At 36.9% G+C, this 18,988-nt stretch overlaps 1 protein-coding gene across 1 annotated transcript in view; it reads left to right on the top strand.

Annotated features, from left to right (window-relative positions):
* Nucleotides 1-8,262, top strand: part of CYP7B1 (cytochrome P450 family 7 subfamily B member 1) — a 303,001-nt gene extending 294,739 nt beyond the window's left edge. Inside the window, exon 6 of the mRNA XM_069100023.1 lies at nucleotides 4,963-8,262. Within this exon, the coding sequence (XP_068956124.1) occupies nucleotides 4,963-5,250 (288 nt within the window). The 3' untranslated portion in view covers nucleotides 5,251-8,262. The remainder of the gene's footprint in view (nucleotides 1-4,962) is intronic.
* The last annotated feature ends 10,726 nt before the right edge of the window (nucleotides 8,263-18,988 follow it).

Raw genomic sequence — 18,988 nt, 5'->3', positions numbered from 1 at the left:
GGAACATTTTGACCACAGTCAACCACAGTTCTCTGGAGTCCTCAGAAGGAATAAGCATTATCTTTTTACTTCCTTCCCTTGTGCCATACAGGAAAGAGTCTACAAATAACCAACTTTGCACATATATATAGTCTCATATGTACAGTAAATTTAAAATGTCCCCCTCCCTCAAGTACAGAGTTATGCAGATTCAGTGGGAAAAATTTTACAAATTTTATCTGGTTATTATTTGCTTAGTACTAAACCAAAACCTTTATGCTAAAATGACCTTCTCTGACTCAAATATAATAAAGAAAAAAAAATGTTAAAGGCAAAGCAAATCCACTTCCAAAAAGTGATAGCTAGGGAATTTCACAGAACATGTGAGATTTAGAGCTGGGTTCACTTGGAAGTGACACCCTCTCCTTCAGTTGAACAACCAAACTGTTTTGGCTTAGTATTTAGCATCTGTACACTTTAAGGTACCAACTATTCTAAGAAATTATCATTAGGGCCAAGAAAAACTGAGGCACTCACTCTCTGTCTCTTTCACTAAGGGGCCTGTCCTCTGCTTGTGACTCTTACTCAAAGGTTGGGTTCAATGCAGTAAAATTCCTCTGGATTCATGCAACATTTTCTCCAAGGATTCTTGACCACATATGGAATCCAACTGGAGGTCTGGAAAAAAAAATTGGTGCTTGGTTTTTTTTTCCCTCATGTTTCTTCCAACAGGATGCTTACCATGGCCCTGCCATTGGAAGGACAATGTAAATGAGACACTGCCTTTAGCCATCACTATGCTATGGATGCTTCTAGGATGCCAGTGAGAAATCCAAATCCTCTGACTTCTGAAATTCACAAGTTTCTCTTTTGGCAGATCAGGGTGAAGGGTGTGAAAGAGACAGAAGACTTAATCCTCCTCTTCTCCCAGCCACAGCACCAACCTTCTCCACCCCCACCTGCCCAAGCCATTCCCTCTTAGGGGCTTGGTTGTAACTGTTGTCTCTGCTTGCCACTTTAATACTAACACTAAGTTCTGAACAGGCTTATTAGTTATATATCATTTGAATGCCTTTGAGTTAGTGATTTATTCAATAGGGGTATTCTCACCTGATGAAGGTATCAGGAAAGGGTAGCTTGTTAATTAATCAATAGATATCCACCTTTAAATAACTAAGCAAGATCATCTCTTCCCTCAAGGAGTTTACATTCTAATAGGAGAAGATAACACATTTGGGGGAATTGTGCTTAGTGAGGAATGTTTTAAATTGGGGAAGTCAGAATGGTGATTAGAGCCATAGGGCAAATAATTGACTTGTTGTTTCCATCTTAAATTATTGATTAAAGTGCTGTTCACAAAGCTAGAGTTAAAATTGGGGGTTTGGAAAAGTGTCCCATCGTAAAAGAGAGAGGAGTTTCTCCCTGACGGATCAAAAGGACCTGGAAGCTTTTGCTCCTCTAAGGTAGAAGCAGGGTAATAAGAGAAGGGATGCCTCACCTGGAATACTTGGTATTTTATTTTAAAATCTGATCATGAAGTTTGTGACTAAAGGAAAAACATCACTGAAATATATCCCTTCTATTAATGAATACTTCACTAAAGTTGCCTGTCACATTGCTACCATGAGCCACATCCTGGGTGCCTGTATAACCTCAAAAATCTCTAAAATGAGGGGATGCATACTTATTGTGTATTTTATATTGCAAGAGCTAATCAGAAGTCAAAGAATGCTGGGGTTTGTGTCCTGGCTCTTCCAGATACTATTTGTGTGATGTTGGACAAGTTATTTCCCCATTCTAGGTCTGTTTTCCTCATCTAAAATTTGAGGAGAATTCAGCTAGCTGATCCTAAATAGCAATATAGTTTATCTTCTGATTTTACCTCTACCAAAAGAAAGCAGTTTGTAAGACTGAATATTTGTCCTTTGTTCTAACTGCTAAGGTCAATTCATATCCATCTCTCTTATGCCCTAGCACCATACAATACTGAATCCACCAATATTACAAAATACTTGAAATCTAAGTTGACACGTCAAGGGGAAAAATGGATCACAAAAATTTCATTGTCTAGTAGAATGTAAGCACCTTGAAGGCAGGGGCTGTTCTTGTTTTTTTCTTTCTTCCCCTGAGTGACTTGCAAATATTAAATGCTTAATAAACTTGAATTTAACATTTATAATTATTATTATTACATCATCCAAAGCAAAGTTTTAAAAATTTGTGGGTTGGGATGGGGATAGTCAATAGTTTTGCTCTTGCAAATGAAAGCAAGTATTTTAATAAAATACTTTGATTGCCCTCAGAAGTTTCTGGTTCTCCTCTGGTCTATCATGGCTTTAAAAACAAAAACACACTCACAAAGCCTCACAAATTAACTTTTTTGTTCCAGTTAGACATTGATTCAGTGGTAAAAAATTATGCACTAACAACTAAAATCAGGATGACTGTTCATCACTCTTTTCCCCTTTCTTTGACCAATTCTATTTGGTTCTTCATTTTGGAGAAAAAGTGGTGAAGTTTGGACTCCAAGAAACTGGGGTTCAAATCCTGACTTACTGTCTGTATGGCTTGGTCAATTCATTTATCTACTCTAGATCTCAGTTTCCATAATTGTAAAATGAGGTGATTGGAGTAGATAACCTTTAAGCTTCCATTGAACTCAAATTTATGATAGTGTGATTTTGTGACAAGGAAAGCTCAAAAAGTTGGCATAGGGTGAGAAGGACCTCAATTTTTAAGGTTTGGAAATGGCTTTGAGGTTTTACTATCACAGAATCATAGGATTGTATGTATGTATGTTGCTGTTGGTCACTCTTTTTTCAGTTGTGTCTAATTCTATCCAAATCTATTTGGGGTTTTCTTGGTAAAAATACTGGAGTGGTTTTCCATTTCCTTCTCCAGTTCAGCTGCATTTATGCATGTGTATATGTATGCATGTATGTGTATGTATGTGTATTTGCTTATTGAGATTCCGAGAAAACACAGACATGAAGTACCTTACTTTTTTTGAGTAAATTTTGACAAGACCATATCATGAACTCAGTCAACCAGATTTTGGACTCAACATTTCATGGACTCAGTCAGTTAGTACTTTTCAAAAAATGGTTTCTCTGATCAGGTAAGTAACATATTCAGGCAAGAAAATAATGAAACCACTTTTTCAGTGGTTTTAGAAATAAGCTACCTACAGTAGTATTTTGTTTTGTTTTGTTTTACCAAAAGTTGCGCTAGTGTCTCTCTGACTTGTTTCTTTGTATTGAATTTTTGTAGTTCATGTGAAAGTTGTGCACTGAGCAGGACTAATGCTGATGAGAGACCAAATACGGGAAGGAACTGGTCATTTTCATGCACACCACGTGCACTAATTGAATAAATAGCTTAATTTGCCATAGGCTAAAATAAGGTCACCCAGCCTTTTCTCAGAAACTCAAGTGATATTTGAACCATCACATTTTGGCAGCAAAAAGAAATTAAAATGACAAGCCCAATACTCAAGCTAAACTGTGTCCATAATATTTCTATTGTAAATAATGTAACTTATATGAAACTGGATTCAAACCCAGAGTTAACCCTAAGGAGTTTCTTATTTTGAACTCATTTCAATAAAATTTCCACAGGGAAAATATACAAACAAAAAATGGGCAAGCAGTCAATATTTTATTAATTGGAGCCTAGAACTGGCAGTCCCCCTCTAACTCCTTGTCCCATTTTGTCAGTGAGTGAGTAAGCACTGTCCTAAGAATAATTTAACAGGTAATTTCCACTTACAATTAGGCTATTTTCCAAAAGTCTGATTATAAATTGATTGTAGGATACTTGCAAAGTATTTTCCTACAGAAACAATGCCACAAAGGATGGTTAGGCTCCCAAGGTAGCCCACAAAAGCCTATCTAATGAGTAATATGATTAAGAGCTTGCATTAATAAACTACAAATTGTTTTTTATCAATACAACATTGTGAGGTAGACAAGGTAAGTACTACTATCCCCATCTTTTAGATGAAGAAACTCTGACTGGGGTGGATTGAGTTAGCTTGCCCCAAGGTCATGTGGCTAATAAATGACAAAGGCAAGTTTTGAAGGTCAGGTCTTTGGTCTCCAAGTTACCATGCTGCCTTAGGAAGTACTGATAATGGCTCTGAGTTTGAGCCTTCTTTAGACTCTAACCCCTAAGTATTGAAATCTACTGAAATGGCAAAAAGGGGAGGGGGAACATGCTAGAAAATCATGCATTTATTGTACTGCTAGTGGAGAAGAAGCCCAGTGATGGAGGCAGTGGTGAGGGAGTTTATTTATTTTCATCTGTTGAGCAACTAATCAATAGATTGATCTGTTTATACAGAAATATAAATGCATATATATATACATATACATATGGGCAGATATCCATGTATATATGAGCATTTCTATAGTTAGTATTCTTAAGAATATGTCTTCCCAGATAGAATATACACAAAGCATCTGATCACAAGGAGGCAGAGTGCAGAGAGTGATGAACTTGGAGTCAGGATGATCTGAGTTTGATTCCTATGTTTGTTGTCAACTAGCTATGTGGCCTTGGGAAGGTCACAATCTCTATCAGTCATAGTTTCTTCATCAGTAAAATAGGGATAATACGAGTCCTTAATCCTCAGGGTTGCTGGGATGATCAAATGAGATAATAAATGTAAAGTTGTTTGCAAACTTTAAGTACTATGCAAATGCCGGCTAATGATAATAACAATAATAATAGAAAATGGAGAGGCTAGTGGACATTTTACTTTTTTATTTGGTGTACAGGGACCAATTTCCTAGTAGTGTTTGAGTTAGTCACATGGGAAACTACACTTTGTTTATAGTTACTCAAGTTTGACTTCTTGAAATGGGTAGAATTTTAGTAAAGATTATGAAATCAGAAAGAGAAAGAAACTTAGAGACATCAAATTGAATGAAAAACATTTCCTGTAACCTGACTAATTCTGACAATCTCAATTGTTGCTTATAGGAGTTTAAGTTTGATCGTTTTGTAGAAGATGGCAAGAAGAAAACTACTTTTTACAAAAATGGACAACAGTTGCCATATTTCCTAATGCCATTTGGATCTGGAATCAGCAAATGTCCTGGCCGATTCTTCGCAGTACTTGAGATAAAACAGTTATTGATTCTCTTGCTTACGTATTTTGATATAGAATTAATTGAAGACAAACCTCAAAAATTCAACAATTCCCGATTGTTTTTTGGTATGCGATGTCCTGAATCAGATGTTTCCTTTAGGTTTAAGCTAAGATGTTAAAAAAAAAAGAGTAGAAAAAGGATGTTTGCCCCAAAATACCATTATCTTTCCACTCTGCCCCCCCTTTTTTAGTTTTTATTTCTGTAAATGAAATTGTGTTTTTCTCCTTGTTTTATTTTTTAAAACCTGTTTCCATGCTTTTACTCCATGATGCCGAGACATCTGGTCAGTCCAGTAAAAAAAATATAGTCTGGTTTTAGAGCTGGCATTATGATGTCAAAACATCCTGATGAGTGTCTCACTTCCTTCCTTAAGTATCTAAGCATGTTGTTTAGTGTATTAACGAAATGTATACCTTTAAGACTGTATCTACAGTATGATAATAGAAATTATATCATTGAAGAATTCATGGGTTCTGGACAGCTATGGTTCTTAAAGACCTATGTGTGACCGAATCTATGACAGGGCTATGAGCATTCAGACACAGATCAGAGTTCTGTAAGTCTGTTACTCATTGTGAAAAGACCCCTATGAATATTTTTGGAAAATTGTGGAAAATATCAGCAGTGGATATTAACAAGTAATTTTTTAACAAGTTAAAAAAATCAAAGAAGAAAATATTTACTTTGTGATATTAGATGAAAATGTCATCTTTACATGTAATATCAATAGTATTTTCATTTCCTTGGTATGCTTTCATTAAATGGGTTGTGGAGAAGATTAAATGCTTTGATTTCATGTCAATAGTTCATCATTTGAAAACGTGCTTCATTGCTTTTTAATTGTTGTTGCTTTTGTTCCATTGTGACCAACTCTTTGTGACCCCATTTGGGGTTTTCTTGGCAAAGATATTGGGGTGGTTTTCCATTTCCTTCTCCAGATCATTTTACATATGAAGAAACTGAGGCAAACAGGGTCAAATGACTTGCCAAGGGTCACACAACTAGGTAAGTGTCTGAGGTCAGATTTGAACTCAGGTCTTCCTCATTCTAGGCCTGGCACTCCATCAACTATGCCCATTGCTTTTTATACTACAAGTCAATAAAACAACCTTTATTTTTATATAAGATCACTTTGTTTGAGAGCCAGATCCCCTTTGGTTGCATAAGACAACACAGGGGTAATGATTTCTTCAGTGATTGTTCAACACATTAGAAATAGCTTTATTGCTTGAGAGAATGTTGACATCACTTCCTCACTGACTGTAGTCTTTAATGCAACACAGTCAGCATTGAAATGTTTTGTTTCAAAATTATCCTTACTCACAGCTACCTGTTTCCACTGGAACACAATGTGAAGAGAAATTGAGGCTTTTATTTTAAACATTACACTTTTGGGGATCTAAGTTTATTTTAATTGTAGAATTATTTGATTTGTTTTGAGTTATCATAACAACAGTACCAGTCCTGAACATGGTCCTCACTTCAGATTCCTCACTGAGCCTCTGGTCTCCCAAGGCAAAAAAGCTAAAACAAATCCCTGACCATACTCTTTACAAAAAGGCAAAGCAAAGAAATTTGTGGTGAAAATTCACACTTACTTAGCACTTTGGTGGTTGTGAAACACTTTGTTAATAGTCCCACTGGAAGGTAAAATAATGCAAGTATCAGTACGGACACCGTACAAATGAGCATGTTAACACTCCAGAACTAAAACTCGAGCACCCATACTGGCACTGCTAGAAGGTATTGGAGAGATAAGACCCAAAACTGAAAATGGGGCTTCTAACTCCAAATTCATACTAAATAGTATAAAACTGCACACATCAAAGCCTCATCGATTAAGGGAAATGGAGGTAGTGTGTGACTTAATGAGCATTGGTCTTGGAGTCAAGAATACTTAGATTCAATTTCTATCTCAGACATTTATTTGTTGTATGATCCTGGGCAAGTCACTTCAGCAATTTCATGAACAAAATCAATGCAACTGGATTAAGAAGAGATGTTATTGGCTGAGAAAAATTGCACCAAATATTCCCAATAACCATCTGATATCAAGATATATTGAATTATCACAAATAAATAAGACCAAATGGTCTTATTCCCCAGTGAATCAATTCTTAAAGAATATGAACTAATGGTTCAAAAAAGATTTGCAAACTATTAGCCATGTTAAAAATTGCTCTGAAACACTAATAATGAAAGAACTAAAAATCAAAATACTTCCAAGGTTTTACCTCACACCCACAAAATTGGCAAAAATGGCAAAAAATAGAAATAGTCAGTGTTGGAGGGACTTTGGAAATATAGGAACATTAATATGTTGCTGGAGAAGCTGTGAATTAGCCCAAACATTCAAGAAAGAAATTTAGGATTATACTAAGAAAATGTCCCAGAGATCCCACTATTAGACATAGCCTTAAAGGTGTCAAAGACAGAAAAGGTCCCATATACAACAGCAAATACATAGCAGCACTCTTTGAAGTTTTAAAAGACTTGGAAACAAAGACATCCATTCTCATATGGACATAAACTGGGGAATGACTAAACAAATTGTGTGTGAATGTAACGATTTATCGTTGTACCATAAGACACTGTGGTTATGAAGAATTCATAAAAGCATGGAAGAAAATGAAGTAAATGGAACTGTGACAATAATATATCCAATGACTACAATGTAAATAGGGGGAAAAAACTGAATGCTCTGTAATTACAGTGACTAAGCTTGAGTTTGCAGAAAAGATGCGAAATTGTACTCCCCTCCCTTCTTTATGGAGATGAAGGGCTATGGAGGTGAAAAATTACATATGGTGTCAGACTCAGCTGATATGTTGATTTATTTTTCTAAACTGCTTTTTTTCTCTTTCTTCTTAATTCTTTGTTGAAAGGCACAGTTATAGGGTAGGGGAGGAAGATAGGTATATTCACAAAATGTTAAGAACTATTTTAAAGAAAATTTTATCTTTCTGTATATGAAGGAATTAATGAGCTAACATTACTTTAAACCACATGATTTTCTCATCCTTCCGTTAAAGGCAGGTCGACATGACCTATAACTGGGAATGTTTTGTCTATCTTGGGTTCCTTATATTACAAATGAACTTGGAAATAATAAAGTTGAATTACTTTTCAATTATTTTGTAATTCTGATTTTCTCCCTCTCCTTTTTCCACTCACTCTTCACATGCCTGTTATTGCCCTTAATCATCACAACCTCGGGGTCAAGAATTCTTTCCTATCTTCCCAAGGCTGTGGTATGCCAGTCTTGGTCTGATTATACAATGTTGAGGAACAGTACCTGGAATAGTATCAAGACCAAACCTGCTATTCTTTCAAATGAGAAAACTGGAACTTAGACACAGTTGTTCAGTCATAAAAGTAACAAGTGGCAGGGCCAGGATTTGAAACTAGAATAACCAATTATAGTTGGTTTTTCAAGATCTCATGTTGCTTTCCTCCCTCCATTCTTCAATCCCTGAATTTCTATAATTCCTGCTCCATAACCTCAAACTCCACCCACAACCCTGGTTAACTCCTACAATCTGACTCTTCTCCTACTCTTGAGTCACTGAATTCTACTTCCTACTAGTTGGAGCTAATCAAAAGTGAAATAGGTTTCTTCAAGAGAGTGCATTCTCCCACATTTTGAGATATTCAGAAAAAGACAGGATAACCAATTAGCAGGTGTCTTGTAAAGAGGATTCATTTTCAATTATAGGTAGACTATAGAAGGCCATTGAATTACCTCCCAACTCTATTCCTGTGATTTTCCTAAAGGGAATCTCAAATTCTTACAGAAGTATTTTTGCTATCCTTAGCTACACTTTCGATCTCTGGGGGAGCTATCACATTCTTCCCAATGGTTATTTCAAATATTCTCTTCTGTCCTCAAACACTCAACTCTACCCCCTTTTCCTTCAATTACAAAAGGTGATCTCATCTCCTACTTTACTGAGACAATTGAGACCAACATATATCCCTTCTACATAGCAGGGTTTAGGGGCATGCGGCCCCCATAATGTGGAAAATCTGCATAATTTTTGGGGTGCTCCCTTCATACCAGAGAAGTCTGATTTTTTTCTTTGGTGGGGTGTTTACAGTCTCTTATTGTAAAATTGAGTTAGGTATTTGATCAGAGGCTCTATGTCATCTTCTGGCCTTTGCATGTTGGCTGCAGTTTCCTCAAAACTCCCCCCAAAATACCATTTATTTTTATTTTTGCTTTTTGGAGGGCAATTGGGGTTAAGTGACTTGCCCAAGGTCACATTGTTGTTGTTAAGTGTCTGAGGCTGGATTTGAACTCAGGTCCTCTTGACTCCAGGGCCTGTGCTCTATTCACTGTGCCACCTAGCCTCCCCTATCATTTGATTTCTTATGCTGACCTGATATATGGAGAGTCCTGATGTGGAAGGGATAACTACATTCCTCCAAACTGCTTCTAAATAGCTTACTCTCTATACCCTGTGCCTTCCCCTTTTTTCAAAGTATATTTCAGGTGCCACCTCTGCCATCAAAACTTTCCTGCCCATCTTCCTCCACCCCACCTCCAACTAAAAATGATTTTTCTCCTAAAATTTTTCATACAATTCTGCCTCAATATATCTTTTGCAATTGTCACATTTCCCCTTATGTCATAGTTATTTGTAAATGTCTTTCCAGTCAAAGTTCTATGAGAGCAGAGTTCTTGTAATATAACTGTTCTTCTGCACCTAGTACAGGATCTTGAATAAAATAGGGACTTCATATCTACTGAGCTAAAAATGAATTTCTAGAATTCAGACTAATCTTCCATTTATTACTTAGAATTAGTCCTGTTTGCATAGTTTTAACAAAGTATAACCTTAGAATTCTGAAACATCAGTTAGGTTTTTTTTCTTTTTCAAAAGATCCATGGTTTTATTACTGTATTTTCTTTCTACCAATAGAGATCACAATCTGCCTCTCCCTCATCCCCCAATGTCTTAGTTAATGGTCTTCATAGGTTACCATGATCAAGAAATTAATTATCCAGTGGTCACCCCTCTGGAAATGAATTTCTCCCACACTTAGCTTGACTAGTCTCCAGAGTTCAAACATGCCATCCTTTTCTGACCACACTTGAATTAAATGTACTAACAGAGGTGTCCCATTCTCTGTAATAAATTATTAAAGTTCTTCTTAACCATTAGTTTTTAGGATTTTAAAAGATATCCCTTGAATTATGATACTTGTCAGTAAAGGGTACAATGCACAGCTTAGGAAGACACACAGGAATATTACTCTTTCTTCAGGCATAGTATCTCAACAAACCATGGAGATACCACCAAACGTTTATGAAATTTGGTGGAAATTGCAAACATTCAAGAAATGGGAAAAAAGGATTGGGGTGTCCAGAGAGGAAAATGTATGTGAATTTTGCAAAAGTGAATTGAAATGCTCTAATTGAGGGGTTCCATTTTATACAGAGAATAAAATAGGTAGTAGATTAAAAAATTACAACAGGAATCTTTTCCTCCCAGAGATGAAATAAATATCCGTTGCAGAATCACATATAAAGTAGGATTCTTTTATTTTGTTTGCTATTTTAAATTTTAAGCCAGTATCAAGGATTAAATCTTAGTGATTTTGAAGTTTTCATATTCCCTACTACTGTTAAATCATGTGAACAGTAGGAATTCATCCACTTAAAACCTTACTATGATTCCTCATTGCAACATGGAAGTGACTGAGAAGAGAATGAGTTCCAGCAGAATCTGTAAAGTTGGAAAGGCTGTAAACATAGATTTGGGAGGAAAACAAAAACCTCTTAACCCAGGTCCAACCTAGATGACCAGAATTCTCAGCAATGTCTAATACATTAGGGGAAGTGATCTGGAGTGGGAGGAAGGAGAGGAAGGCACAGAAGCAACTCATGAAAGAAACTGAATTTTTGGACTTGGAGGGGTTATAATCTGTAAAGTGGAAGGAACGACCATCTTGATGAAATTGGGGATCCTTTAAGCAATGCTAATAAAAAAAGAAGTCTCTTGCATACAAGTGGGCTTTCACATTATTACTCAAGACTTAACAGAACTAGGATTTTGTCCTATGTTGATTAAGAAACAGTAAACTAAGATTATGACTCATAACAATCTTCACGTTTTAAATGATGATAATAGATTCCATAACAATGCTCTTGATTTTACTATCTAAAGCAATGTATTTTAGTATCTTGTAGTGATTATCCCAATTATACTCACTGATGTTTAAACTTCAATTTTGGTTGTAAGTGATTTTTTTTACATTGCTTTCTGTGAACAAAGTTATAGGAAATGAAAAATGTGCTACACTGTTTTGAACTGAAGTTAAATTTAGAAACAAAGATATTTAGGTAGATGGGAGGGTGGAAGAATGTCACTAGCTAATAAAAATAATTGCTTACCTGAATGATTTTTGTAATATGTCCTGCTTTTTTTAAATGGCACTGTGTATATAAATTTATGACAAAGAAAAGGAGCAGGAAAAAAATGAACTTTGGAAATTCCCAGGTTTTATGAGTAGAATGTCTAGTGATGCTTTATTTACAAGGAGTAGTGAACTTAATTATTTGGAAAATAGTGTCTGCTGCCTGAATGTCACCCTCTACAAAGTGGTTTTCCCACCCTTTAATACGATTCTTAATAGTGCTTTCATATACTTTTCTTGCGATTTGGCCACCCTCCCCCAAAAAGCACTTTATTTTGTTACTTATATAACTTTCAACGGGGAAAAATAAATATGAGTCATTAACTAATGAGCAATACCTAATATGTCTACAAATAATTAAAGTCTGACTTTGCTAGGTTATAGTCATTGACAGCCTGCTATTCTGGAAAAAAAAAGTTGAAAAGGGAGGTAGAAGTGACATTTCATTAAATTTGGGCTTTGACATATTACAAATTATTTCCTTTTGTCTTTATGCCAGTCATTTTTTTTTATCTTGTCCCCCCCAAAAAAAGGAAAATGAACCTCCCTATAGCCAAGAAAGATGTTCAAGCAAGATTAGGTAGGACAAAGGTCCTTGTTGATGTTGAAAGATTTCTATTATACTATAAATACAACCAAAGCAAAATTATATTTCAAGATTACCCAATAGCCATAGAAGTACAAAGAGTTCATTAAGTGGATATCATTTAGAATTCAATAAAATAGAAATCTCTAATAGTTATTAATAAGAACAAATGAAGTGTCCTTCCAGATATCCCCATGACAAACAATTTGGGGCATGACACTGTGATACTTGGTTTTCTTCAGAAAACAGTATAAGTGCCTGATACCCACAAGGTCCTGCCCCTCTCTTCAGAGATACAGAAGAGGTAAGCATTACCTATCAACAATGGAAAGTGACTTGGACCATTTGTCAGTTTCCTGACAAGAATATCTTTGAATCTTGAAATCAGGTTAAATTGAATAAATAAGTAGGTAATTCAGGAAATGTAAGTATACTGATTTTAAAACTTTGCCTCACACATGCACCAATCCCACCTTTATTAAAACACAAAAGTATTGATAGGCGATCTCACAAACTTAACGCTATGGTAGTCAAAGAAACTTTGCAACTCTCAAAGTCACTTTTCCTAGGTTATTTAAAAAATATATATCATTAGCTCTTTTGTTGTGGTTTCTAATTAAGTGTTTGATAATGGTAATTACATACATTATTTGAAATACAACTTACAACTTTTAAATACATTACTTTTTAAGATGATTCTCCAGGTAATATTTCATACAACAAAGAAAGTAAAAGTTCCAAGCAAAATATTTAGATCATCTATCTTGTTTCATATAATTCTGGAATGTATACTTATTCTGAGGAAATGTAGTTCTGAAAAATGCCAGGTATGGGTATTCATCTATGTCAATTTTATGTTTTAGTCATTTTAAATGGGTATAAATATGAAGCAAATGACACTAATAAAAGGAAATTTTCAATAACACACTGAGAAACATGTACCCACTAGATAACTCTCACTCCCTGAGAACAAGTGACTTGTTATTTAAAGTAAAATTCACTAACTGCATGAACTATGATTATTTAACAGATTAGGGTGTTGCTAGAAATGCCTTTCTCTTGGTAATGTTTCACAATTATCTATGGAAAGAAAAATAATATTTGGAAGTATATTTTTATATTTATATGTTGGCTGTCATTTTTAGAGAACAAAAAGTATGCATTCAGCAGTACTCAGTATTTTGCAAATATAATTGAGCAAACTTTGAAAAGGTAAATCTTCATAAGCTAGATAATCTATTTTAAAAGGAGCATTAGCTGACTTATGACAGTTGCATCTTAAAGATGTGTTTATGAAAAATGAATTAAGCAATACATACATGTATATACATGCATATGAAATGTTTGTACAACTAGTATTCTTAATATTACAATTCAGGCTTTAGCAATATTAATTAGTACTCATAGCATTACTTCTTATTTATATACTTAAGAAATGGTTTGCAAACTCAAAAGCAAAGGCGGAGGGGTAATGTGTGTGTGTGTTTGCATGTGTGTAAATACCTCCTGCCTTTTCCACTTTGTCTTTCTTTTAATATGGAAAAGTGACTGCATGTATTGGAACAATCACTTTATTTAATGAAGATCTTAAATGGAGGTCAAGGAATAATCCTGATCCCTAAACTTTGGAAACTACACTTTTGAATAAGTCTGTATTTTAAGGATAATATTTCTGTACTTACTTTCACTGGTGAAATTTTATTTTGGTATGTTAAAAGTTGCAAGTTATCTAACTTCCTCCCACGATATGGAGTATTTGTCATTTGAGAAGTAGGGTTAATCTAAAAACATTTTTATAAGAAAATTCCTTAAAACATTTCTTCAGTAGAAAGCATGCTTCTAGTAAAATGTTAACTTTTGTATTTTTGAAACATTTGAAAATAATGAGTATTTTAAATACCCATGAACTTTATTCTGAAACTTCTAAAGGAGAGCAATCCTTGCTTTAGATAACCATTGACATACTATGTTAGCATTTGGTAAAGATGTTAATTTATGGTTGGCTAGCAGTTTATGGCTGTCAGTTTTTTCAGTTTGGTCTATCTTTGAAATCTATCTTGCTTTTTTATTTTAATCTGAGACAATTATATAAAGATATGGTTACATATTATCTAAAATGTATCATTCTGCTATAGCATTTCAAATTATTCACACATCATAGTTCTTATATGTGCATATATGAATTTAAAAATACAGCAATAAAAGGCTTGAAACAGATCATAAATTTGCTTCATATTTTATTACATGTCTCTGAATCAGGTTGAGAAGACAAGGGCAACTATGATCTTTGGAAAAGATTTAACTCTTTCGGAGGAGAAGACGAATAAAGTCACTGTGTATATAATTAAAGTAATTATATACCTGGCCACACATGCTAAAGTTGCCCTTTGGGGAGCTTTTTTTTTACATTTAAATTGGGGAGTGCAATCTTTGGGCAGTCTAATCTTTCTCTCTTGTAGATTTCAGTACTCTTTAATCCTTATAATTCCAATGAGGGAGCATCCAAGGGAGAAGCAATCTTGAGGCACCTGGTATCCTAAATTCTGCATATTGGAGACTCCTGGAACCTACAGATCCCACGACCAGAAAATCCAGTGATTCAGGGGAATTTAACTCATGCCATATCTCAGGGAAGGATAGCAGTTTCCCTTTTGTGCCAGGAGGGACTCAGTTTGTATTGAGAACTTGGTGGGTTTCCCGAAATATGGTGTGTCTGCCCTTGTCCTCCTTATGAAGCAGACAGCTGCACGCCCTAGGAAATCCACTCGAGTGCTGGTTTTCTAGGGTGTGAAATCTTCTGCCCCAGACTTCGAGAGAGTTTGAGGAAAAGGGAGAAACCTCCCCTAGTGTTTGGTTTTGTCCCGAAGGTACTTTTGAGGATTGAAAAGAAACTGCATCTGCAAGAATGGAGAAAGCTCTGCCAAGGGGGAGTACGAGGCGAAAGAAATCGCTCTGGGTGGAGAGCACTCTCAAGAAGGGAAAGAAAAGGATACAAAAGGCGCGCAGCTGACCTTCCCCAATACCAGTATCAAGGCAATGAGAAACCCTGAGAGTAGTCTGCGAAGGCAGATCATGTGGCCGTCTGTCTCTGTCTGCTAGCGCTCTGGGTACAGAATGACATGCTTGTCCCTGGCTGGGCATGAGACCTTAAAGATTTGGCATCTGTGTGGCGGTAGAGGAATGTCACTCTGGGAGAGGTTGTCTTCGAACTTGCCCCAGAGCCCTTATTTGGTCAGATACAGTGCCTGTCCCAACCAACACCCAGTTCCAAGAAAACAAACCACAAAAAAAAAGTTTAACACCCGCCCCACTCCACCCCATCAGACTTGGGGGAGGGGTGAAATGCTCTATGATAAGGCAGAGCTTTCGGGAGAATGACTCATTTGTTTCGGCGGAAACAACTGCAACCAAAAAGATCTTAATAGACGAAAAAGTTGCTCGATCACGTGGGTATTTTATTCCGACTACTGCATTTTAATTAAAAAGAAAACTTTCTTTATTTTTCTGATGTTTACATGGAGCAATTTAATTACTTTTAGAGGCAGGCTCGAATTTCCTCCCAGCCCCCAGTCCTAGCCCCCTCACATTTTCATTAAACGTTTTAATAGGAAAACTCCCTTGACCAGGATTCATTATCTTACCCTTTCCATGCGCACAAGTTCACTTACCCATTCACTTACTCATTCCAGCAGATCCACTGCGCAGCGCTGCTAGCAGGAATGGGAACTCTCATAATTATTTTTCAAAGTCTGGGAAGTGTATTATCCCTTTTTCTAGTGGTAATTAGTTACCATAGCATCTAATACGCAAATGTGCCCAGAGCACACCATTAACAGTTAAACGGAGGATTGAATTTAACACATGATTATATCTTTCATAAGTCATTACATTGGAAAAGTCAATGTCACTCATGCTGGGACAATTGCGGGATTCAGGGGTGGGGTAGGAGTGAAGGGACTGACCAGGATTAAGGGGAGAGAGACACAGCCCTGGAGAATTCGAAGGAGGCAGGGGAGATGGTTGACTCTAAGAGTGGACACCCGGACTCCCCACAAGTAGGGCGCTGTAGGTGTATGTAGTTGGAATAAGAGGACCTAGAAAAAGTCGGACAAGATCCTCAAGAAGATATTAAGTGACCCATAGAAGCAGTAAGTGGCAAATACACACACACACGCACAGAGGGAGGGAAATAAGAGAGATCAATTAATTTGTAGGTCTTGGTCAGTAATGGTGAAAAGCTGACTTGGTGTTAACGCTCAATGACGGACAGGAAGTAGAGTACTGTGATAAGAAGGAACTGGTCTTCAGGGGCATCTTCTGCTCTCTCAGCAGCCTAAGATTAAAAAGAAATAAATATTTAGATTAACCCCTGGAGAGGTGTGATGTGTGGGAAAGAAAGCCGCCTGAAAAAGAAATTCTGTGCTAGGTTTCTCCTCCGTTAACCTATCTTAGGCAGGCACACGGGCAGCCCCCAAGCAACCAGGTTGACCCACACCTAGGAAACACCTTCGAGATAATGTTGCGTTATTGCAGTCAGTGTAAACAACTTACACTTAAGAGTGTTTCCTAGAATAAGAGACTCGCTTCTCCAGAAGATCTTACGCGGCAGAGGCAAATCTTTGAGCTTCGAGACTGAAAAGTCCAGAGAAGAGGTTGAGAGTTTGTTTTATCTTAATCCTTCTCTATCTTCAATAAAAGATGAAACAGGGGAAACATTTTTTTTTGGGGGGGGGGGGGGGAGGGAGGGGGGGGGAAGGGGGCGGGACGTCTAAGAGGTAAAGTCACTTACAAAGTATGTCTGCAACCGGAACTAAAAGACACGAGTTTAAAGCACCAAGAGCTCTTACTCCGGGTCACTCCAGTTTTAAGGTATTATTGAAAGAGCCGCATGTAAGCAACTTCTTGGGCTGGGAAAAGGGTTCGTTTGTCTGAAATTAGCGGAGAAGAAAAAAGGTGATTATTATTATTACTTTTCATGGTAATTTTATCCAAGCTGTTCTGACATCTCAACCCAATACTACCTCTTAACCGCTTCCCCCCCCCCGCCCCAATCTCTTTCACACCACTGGGGCTATACTCGCGAGCCGGGGGTGGGGGTGGGGAACCTCTTTTTCTTCTGAACACAGTGATTTGTTATTTGCTACAATTTCTAATAGTAATTGAGCAGCATCATGACTACAAGGGAAATATTTCAAGGAAGGCTTCTTGTAATGAGAAATATTAAGCAGTAAATCTTGCAGCCGGTGTGTCCCCTAGCTGTTAATATGCAAGGGGGGAAAGAAGGCCGGCTGGTGGTGACTGCGGTTAATTCCTAATCAGAATGATGGACAGCAGAGACAGAACAATACAAACTAATGGCTGTGTTGCTGATCACTTTACCCCTTGATTAAAGACACCCAATTATGGCGCAGAACAGTGTCGTAATTATGTTCCTTAATCACATCCAGGAGGTTTAATTGCCTTAACGATGTGTTTCATTAAATGAATTTAGGTATTATAGTAGACAGTTTTCATACACAGTTGTTTTCAAATTAACATAATATTAGACATCGTCATGGAAATTGTTTTAATAATCATAATTAGACGCTCCCAGGCTTTGTCTGGTAAATGTTGAGAGACGGGTCTCCTTGCGCCTGGGGGCTGCTCTGCCCACCCCTGTCTGGGCTCCCTTCCCACAGCTCCGTGGCCCTTTACAGTTATGTTTCCTGAAAAGTTACAGGTTCTGATTAATCTTTTTTGATTGCAAGTGGAGCAGAAAATATTGCACTCTCCTCCCCTACATCCCTATTACATTTGATGGTATTTAGGGATATCATTAAGAGATGAAGCTAAACAGACCCAATAAACTTAGCATATTGAGTCCAGATGAAACACAGTAACATCATCACCACCACCATCATCACCATCACTGTCACGACCACTACCATAAAAGAAAGTCATCTGTATTTGTGATCACTACTGAGGAACAGATGGATGGCCAGACAAGCTTTTCCTTTCCCGACCCCCCCCCCCCACCCCCAGCCTCCTCTACAAAAGCTCCCTCCTTATCAGCACTAGTCAGCTCGATGTTCTCCATGCACACCATCACTTATGTTCATTTATATTTACAATTTAACCTGATTGATTCTCTTGGCGTGAAAAGAGATGGGTGACAATAAGCTACCCAACCTCTGAGAGACTTAATTCCCCTAACTCTTGGCTCTTAGCTGGGGATCGAAACCGAGTTAAATCCTCGAAGAAAGTTTAACTCTGGCAGTTGCAGGGGAAAAGGAGAAACTAACAGCTTGGGAGTTCTTTGCTCCCTACTTGCATCTAATGTTTGAAATTTCCATCCCAAGTGTTAAGGTAGTCTCTCCTCTGGTCCTTTTAGTCCAGAACCCAGGGGCTTTTCTTCTCATTATTGACCCCACTCAACTCTTCTCCAGTAATTCAGCCCAATGCTGATTAAACAGCTGAATGATCTTAATACTGATTAAGTTTCCCTTTGGAAACTTCAGTTTCACATTCCCTGAAACTCCTTTTATTTTGGGGGGGAGGACTAAAAGGGAGGGGCAATGATGGTGGTCATTTTCAGACTAACTACCAGGGAAAAAGAGAGATGTGATTTCTCCTTCCACAAAGCACAGCATAATAAAAATGTTTGTTCAAAATATTTTAATAAAGATTCTTTCTGACATAGATACACATACAAATGATCATACATAGCTGTCATATTCTGATTGACCTATTTAATATATATCACTCTTTACACAACCACGACCTGCCAACAGAGCCATCATGATTCCTAGTTAACCATCCTCCTTGACAGACTGAGTTTGCATTATCTGTAAGGAATGGAAAATAGCAGGGC

The sequence above is a fragment of the Petaurus breviceps genome, unplaced genomic scaffold (assembly GCF_028583685.1).
Source record: "Petaurus breviceps papuanus isolate PSGF00001 unplaced genomic scaffold, PetGlider_PUasm1.0 38, whole genome shotgun sequence".
Lineage (NCBI taxonomy): Eukaryota > Metazoa > Chordata > Mammalia > Diprotodontia > Petauridae > Petaurus > Petaurus breviceps.
The sequence above is the reverse complement of the archived record's forward strand: the minus strand, read 5'-3'. Positions and strand labels throughout refer to the sequence as shown.